Source organism: Musca vetustissima, unplaced genomic scaffold, assembly GCF_032173495.1.
Source record: "Musca vetustissima isolate MV318-11 ecotype Yass unplaced genomic scaffold, APGP_CSIRO_Mvet_v1 utg5179, whole genome shotgun sequence".
NCBI classification, from domain to species: Eukaryota; Metazoa; Arthropoda; class Insecta; order Diptera; family Muscidae; genus Musca; species Musca vetustissima.
The window spans coordinates 149,131-156,598 of NW_026874484.1; the positions used below are offsets into that span (position 1 = coordinate 149,131).

At 42.5% G+C, this 7,468-nt stretch overlaps 1 protein-coding gene across 1 annotated transcript; it reads left to right on the forward strand.

Annotated features, from left to right (window-relative positions):
* Nucleotides 1-827: 827 nt before the first annotated feature.
* On the forward strand, nt 828-4,546 carry LOC133334099 (vitellogenin-1-like). Its single transcript, XM_061542398.1, has 3 exons — nt 828-972; nt 3,537-3,796; nt 3,863-4,546. Exons 1-3 carry the CDS (start codon nt 864-866, stop codon nt 4,544-4,546), a joined length of 1,053 nt encoding a protein of 350 aa, XP_061398382.1. The 5' UTR covers nt 828-863.
* Nucleotides 4,547-7,468: the final 2,922 nt, after the last annotated feature.

Sequence of the window (7,468 nt, forward strand, 5' to 3'; positions counted from 1 at the left end):
AAATTAGGCTATTAAACTGATATATCAACTTTTCCGTTTCCATTTTGTCCAACACCTGAACAATTGACGCTTCGCATTTTTGTCAAAACAACAATCTAGATTCAATTCTTTGTCATATTTGATCGATTGGTGTCATATTAAAAGTCAATATGATATGGTGGAGGGTATTTAAATTAGGCTATTAAACTGATATATCAACTTCTCCGTTTCCATTTTGTCCAACACCTGAACAATTGACGCTTCGCATTTTTGTCAAAACAACAATCTAGATTCAATTCTTTGTCATATTTGATCGATTGGTGTCATATTAAAAGTCAAACATAAGTATGTATGCACGTGTTTTAGTGTACCTCCACTTGCCAGCATAAATATCTAGTTCATTTCTATAGATATAGACGTCACAACATATATTTACATAAAAATTCTAAATTTATTCGGGGTTTTCTCATAGTTCTGAATATCACACGCGTTTATATGTAGCTGTCGGCTTCCTATTAAATTTTTAGATATTATTTCGTAATTTTTACGGTGTGGTCAAAGGGTCGAGTTGTTTGTGGTATAAAACCAAGTATTAGCCAATGGATTTATTTCAGTTGTAGACCATACAGCAACGCGATATCCACATTCAAGGCGATTAATCGGAATTGTACAATTTGAGGATTAGCCGTCATTGTGGTTCCTTGCTCCGGCCCAAAAATAAAAATTAAATAAGTTGTGAAAATTTAAAATTAATTACAAATAAAATGAAGTTATATACATTGTGCCTGATATTGGGACTTTGCAGTCTTCAATATGTCCATGGATTGAATTTAGGTTTTAAAAATATTCTCAGATCAACAGCTGATGTGACCACCGGTGTTATCATGGATGTGGGTAATAAATTGCCCACACCAAAGGGGTTGTTTGAGACAAGTAAACAGGTGGTTGGTGGTTACCCTTTTGAATTTGTATCCTGGTCTGTAAATCAATTGTGTAAGTCGTAATCATATTCTTAGAATTTCTTTATATTGAATGTTGTGTATATGTGTGTGTATATAATAATTAAATTATTACAAAGGTGTATTTCCATGTATGGCAATGCTGCATATTGCAACAATTAAAAAAAGGACTAAAGTCATACGAAGCCGATTATGTTACATCCTACACATCTTTGGATGTGGCACGACATAAGGATTGCTATAGCGAAGGTCCTTATATCAGTTCGGTTTTACCGAGGGTAGAGGTACTGTGGACGCGTGGCGGAATGTGCAAGATAGCCTAAGCGGGTCAAATTCCAAATATTTCCTTGGTATATTTGTGGATTTTAAAGGCGCAATTGATTTCTTTTTATGGGATAGCGTGCTCACAAGGTTGTCAGAGGTCGGGTGTAGGGAAATCGCTCTTTGGGCAAGTTATTTCCGGGATAGGAAGGCTTGTGTCGTGGGGGCCAGTGCTTCGGTCTGGAGGGATGTGCAGCGTGGTTGCCCACAGGGTTCCATTTGTGGACCATGTATATGGAACCTTATGATGGATCCTCTGTTGCGGGAGCTAGCTGCCTCCTTCAAGGTCTATGCATATGCGGATGACTTGCTCATCATGATTGAAGGGGATAGTCGCCTTGAACTGGAAAATCGTGGTGAGCAGGCTATGCAGATTGTGCAGGCTTGGAGTGACCGAGTTGTAGTGGAGGTGATTGAAGGGGATAGTCGCCTTGAACTGGAAAATCGTGGTGAGCAGGCTATGCAGATTGTGCAGGCTTGGAGTGACCGAGTAGGAGTGGAGGTGGCTACCGAGAAGACGGTGCTGATGCTGCTGAATGACAGATTGGCAAGCAGTCGTCCTCCCTGCATTCGAGCTGGTGAACGCGGCGTAAGGTATTCGTGTACGGTCAAGTATCCCGGGATAACGGTGTCAGAGCGGTTGAATATTCTTCCATACTTCGATCGGTTGAAGGAGAAGCTGACAGCGGTCGTTGGGACCATCAGGTGTGTTTTGCGGACTGATTGGGGTTTGAATAGACGTTCTGTGCGGATCATATATGGTGGGCTGTTTGTTGCCTGCGCAACGTATGGTGCACCTATATGGTACAGAACTGCCTCGTCTGTCTTTGGGCAGAAGAAGCTCCTTTCGTTTCAGCGGGTCGTCATGTTAGCATGCTTGCCAGTGTGTCGCACTGTTTCCACAAGTGCAAGTGCTCCTTGGCGCCGCGCCGCTTGATCTTGAAGTGAGACGTAGGATGAGGATGATTGGCTCAGACCTTCTGATTTGGTGGATGGGGTGAGTAGTCGGTACAGCACTATCCTTCGGGACTGTGTTGTTTATAGGTGGAGGACAAGGTGGACGAACAGTGACAAAGGGAGGGTGACGTATGAATTTATTCGTGACGCAACGTTCTTAGTGGACCGGCCAGATTTTCGCTTCGGCTTAAGTACTGGTTTCTTACTGACGGGGCATGGTTCTCTCAATGCGTTTCTGCATAAGAGAGGCCTGTCCCAGACGGATTTATGTGGGTGCGGGATGACTGAGGACTGGAGGCATATACTGACGGAATGCCGTTACTATGATGACATTAGAGATTTAGCAAGTATGGGTATATCGAATGGAGTGGCGGGGTGGGATTTCAGTAGGGCACTTGAAGACGATCGGACCTTTAGTTGTTTAAGTAGTTTTGCTCGTGAAGCATTTAGGAGAAGGACAGTACTTAGCGGAGGTGGTCCTCGTGCGTAGCCCTCTAGCAGTTGGGTTTGGTCGGTTGCACCGGATGGTGGTGGGCAGGTGCACCGGTTGGCTGTGCGTGCTGGTCTTGGTGCGGTTATCGTGCACGTGGTGCACGTGCTGCCTGCGGTTGTCTGTGCATCGTAGGTGGTTCGTGGTTTTCACTTCATGTGCTTCACTTGTCCTGTGGATGTAGTGTAGCCTGTCCGTGAGGGCAGTTTTTTTCAGTGTTAGTATTGTGATTTCCGATGCCGCGGTCCTTTGGGCCTTTTGTGCAGTCCGTGAGGACAGCATGTTAATTGTTTGTGACTTGTGTGTTCGTTATCACTGCCTGTGGCCAGGTTTTCTTTGCCACTTGCGGTTATCGCTGTTGCTTATTTTGTTTTGGGTTACCAGCCCGGACTTGCGTCGAACTGGGAGAGGCTCCGAGCCTGAGCGGAGGTTTTCCGTACCGAGGGTGTCAGGTGCCCCTGCATCTGTCGATCCGACCTGACAGTTGGTGTGGCCCCTTGGGGAGCTTCGCGGGGGTTGTGTTTTCGCCCCTCACCGATTGGTACAGCACTTCGGTGCTGGTGCGCTGGTGGGCGCATATCCGCCTGTGGCTCAGCAACTGCGAGGTAGGCCTATTGGCAGGTACTCGCACAAAACACTTCAAGATACATCTTTGGATATAAACACGAAAGGCTGCTTTAAATATTTTATAGCCTTTAAGAAATATTTGACAAGACTTTTCCCACATTCTGCAGACTTTTCAATTGACCCAATATTTGTTAGTAATGCGTGTTGCAAACTCTGTGTATCGGACAAAAATATTAATACACATTTATGTTGGTATATTTCAGGCGCCTCGGCTCTATCATCTAATGCCATTACCCCGAAAGTGACGCCAAACATTGACAAAATGTTTTTCCAGTTGAGAACTGCATGCAATCGCTATAATCACCCACTGTTGAAAGCCAATGAAATGTGGACTAGTCCGGAATTTGATCCCAAAAAGAAAGTGGTAATATTGGCCACGGGTTGGACCACGACCGTTAATGAAACCGACACCATTGATGTGTTCGCCAAGGCCTATGCTTGTCGGGGTGATGTAAATTTTGTGGTAAGATTATATAGGATTCAAAGATAAAAATCAATTAGACTAATTTATTTTATCTTAATCATGCAGGCAATTGATGCTGCCTCTTTTGTGGATACCCTCTACACCTGGTCGGCATTTAACACCGAAGAATTGGGAATGCATATTGCCAAGGGCCTGGAGCAATTGGAGAAAATTGTTCCATTGGAAAATATACACTTGATCGGTCATAGTTTGGGTGCTCATATTATGGGTGCGGCCGCTCGTTACTTCTACGAAAGTACAGGAAAACTTATACCACGTGTTACGGGTCTGGATCCAGCCAAACCATGCTTCAATGAGGGTGAAGCTCTTACGGGTCTTATGCGTGGTGATGCTGAATTTATTGATGTCATTCACAGTAATTCGGGTGTGTTGGGCAAACGTGATCCCATCGGTGATGTTGATTTCTATCCAGGTGGTTTGGATCCCCTGCCACCGGGTTGTATAAGTGTTACCTGTGCCCATGCCCGGGCATGGGAATACTTTGCCGAAACTGTATATCCCGGTAATGAGAATAATTTTATGGGAGCACGTTGTACATCATTGACCCGTTTGCGTGAACTTAAATGTCCCAAACAAAATGTACCAATGGGTTATGCAGCACCTACCAACGCTAAAGGCAGCTATTTTATGGAAGTGAAGGGTGAAGCTCCATATGGCATGGGTGGTGATAAAAAACGTATGCTAGCTAACTACCAATGTGGTGAATGTCCGAATTCATCGAAGTTGTAAATTTTTTTATTTTCATTATAAAAAATTTGGAAAAATAAATAATTTTTTATTTTGATCTTTCTCCTACCCGCATAAAAGGTCTAATGGTATCAAATTGCATGATCTTGGTGGAAGGTTGATATCGTCACTACGATAAATTATCTCTCCTGGGAATGGTTATAGCAATAAAGTCACATTGGCTAGAGTTGTGTGGTATGTGAAACCGTATTATGGAAACCACATATTCCCTAAGTCGTATTCTTCAATTGCCGTCAAAAAAAGTTTGTTATCCAAGTCGTATTCTTCAAATGCCTTCAAAAAAACTTGGTTATCACAACGTTTCACAGATGTGTCCATGTTTTAGCATAGCACCCACATATATTTCCGGCCCATTTCCAATATGTTAAACATTTTTGACGCATTGGCCGTAAAGAGGCATTCAGGCTTCATACTTCAAACTTTACTATAAACAACGGTGGATTCATTTGATGTCATTCATGTTGATGATCGATCGACAATTAACGGCCCATGAAACACCTATGTGGACTCTTCTACGAAGTTCATGAGATTTTATCCAATCAAAATATCGAGGCTGTTGCGGCTTTGAAGGGTTGTTTTAGGTCGCAGAAGGTCGTCCTAGATGTGGGTTCAATGTTAGCAAAATTAATAGATCTTCAGGTATGGATTATAGATGGATTAAAGGTACGATTTAATGTAACACGGAAACTCGACGACGAAAAGCTGCAAACACAACATATAGCAGAAACGTACTCCGCTCAACTTACCCAACTGCTTGACGAAAACACTTCTTGTCCTGATAATTATGTTGAAGCACAATGGTAGAGAATTGCCACTCCCTACAAACTCCAGCAAAAACAACACTTGGGTACCAAAACCGCCATCAAGAACCCCATGGTACGATCAGAAGTGTCGTAATGCTACTGCTGTCAAAAACGCAGCGTGTAGGGCATCCCTGCAGATAGTAGCAACACGTAAGCGATGGAAATTTATCGGGAGAAAAGAAGAGAGGAGAAACGTATTTTCAGAAAAAAGAAGTATGAACAAGAAAAACGTGAGCATGAGCATATCGAGATGTACAGGAGTCAGAATAAAGTCCGGAAATTTTACATCGAGTAAAGCACCAAACAGAAGGCTTGGGTTCAGACACGTTCTCCTGAAGAGATGATGAAGGAAACCTGGTGACAGATACAGAAGGAGCATTTTGAAAAACTTCTGGTATAAAATAGTTGCGGTGAAGGGGATACCCCAAAACCAATAATAGATGATGGTATAGAGTGTATACAACCTAGCTATTATGAGGTCAGAATAGCAATTAATCGGCTGAAAAATAATAAAGCAGCAGGTGCCAATGGGTTACAAGCCGGACTATTCAAGACTGGTGGTCAAATGCTGGTGAGGAGCATGTACCAGCTGATTAGTACAATTTGGCTAGAGGAATGCATGCCCAATGATTGGAACCTCAGTATCCTTTGTCCCGTGCACAAAATGGGAGACAAAACGATGTGTGCCAATTATAGAGGAATAAGTCTTCTTCCCATCGCATATAAAATGCTATTCAGCGTGATGTGTGAACGACTGAAGCCAATGGCAAATGATATTATTGGACCATACCAATGCGACTTCAGACCTGGCTAATCCACCATTGGCCAGATTTTCACTCTGCGCCAATTCCTTCATAAAAACCCACGAAAAAAACACCGACACATTCAACCTATTCTGAGGTGTATAAAGCCATGTATGCTTTCCTGCAAAATTAATTCGGTTATGCAGGATAGCTTTAACTGGCACAAGATCATCAGTTAAAGTCGGAAAGAACCTCTCGGAGCCCTTTGATACCGAACAAGAATTCAGACAAGGTGACAGTTTGTCGTGTGACCTTTTTAACATTATGCTGGAAAAAGTCATACGAGAGGCAAAGGTGAAGAGAAATGACACTCTGTACACCAAACTACACATGTTACTCGCCTACGCCGATGGCATCGACATGGGTCGAACATTGAATGCGGTAACAGCCATCTTTGAACAAGTTGAGAAGGAGTCTGCCAAAGTGGGTTTGGCAGTAAACGGCGAGAAGAACGAACTGATGGTATCAACGCGCAAGACGTCCAGGAGACTCGGACCAACTGTGGAAGTTGAGAACTAAAGCTTCGAGGTAGTCAATTATTTTATATACCTCCGTACCGCCATAAATAAAACTAATGACATCAGTTTTGAAATTCGGAAAAGGATAGGATTGGCCAACAGATGCTACTATGTTGGAAGACAACATTACCGAATCTGGTCTTTCAAATTGGAAAAACTGGCAAAAGACCGACTAGCCTGGAAATCTTTTTTAAGCTCGTCTTATGAAACGAAAGTTCTCTCACAAGCCAGCTAAGTAAGTAAGTATGGATTATACTGGGATAATGTCGATAAATAGGTTGAGCATGTTTTAAATAACACAGTACAACGGTTAATTAAGGAGCAGGAGAGTGTGATGTTATTTGGAATCAACAAGAGGGGTAATAATGATGACAGAGTGTCGCAGAGTTGGAATGAAATAGGTGTAGATAAATTAAAATGTGAAGAACGATTTAATAATAGGTCATGAATTACGAAGAAGAAAATCAAAGAGAGAAACAAGAAGATCTTTAACGCTATAATGAGAATTTTTGTAATAAATCCAGAAAGCAACCTAAAGGCCATCGGAAAAAAACATACGGAAGTGAATCGACAACATGAAAAATATATTGAGAGTTGCATGAACATAAGTGTGGATCCTTGTGAAAATTTCTATGAATATGCTTGTGGTAATTGGCAGGAGTATAAAACGTCCGAAGCCAATGATGACATTTTCACAGAAATGTTGGGCTTAACTCGATATAGGGCCAACAAGGAGTTGGCTAGAATATTGGACTCTGGGGACTTAGATGAAATGCCCAA

What these genes read in the sequence shown, in the direction of transcription:
- LOC133334099 (XM_061542398.1), top strand. Translation starts at nt 864, where the DNA reads ATGGATGTGGGTAATAAATTGCCCACACCAAAGGGGTTGTTTGAGACA. An exon ending in CTGGTCTGTAAATCAATTGT is followed by an intron (nt 973 to 3,536) that starts GTAAGTCGTAAT and finishes GGTATATTTCAG; the next exon opens with GCGCCTCGGCTCTATCATCT. An exon ending in GGGGTGATGTAAATTTTGTG is followed by an intron (nt 3,797 to 3,862) that starts GTAAGATTATAT and finishes TTAATCATGCAG; the next exon opens with GCAATTGATGCTGCCTCTTT.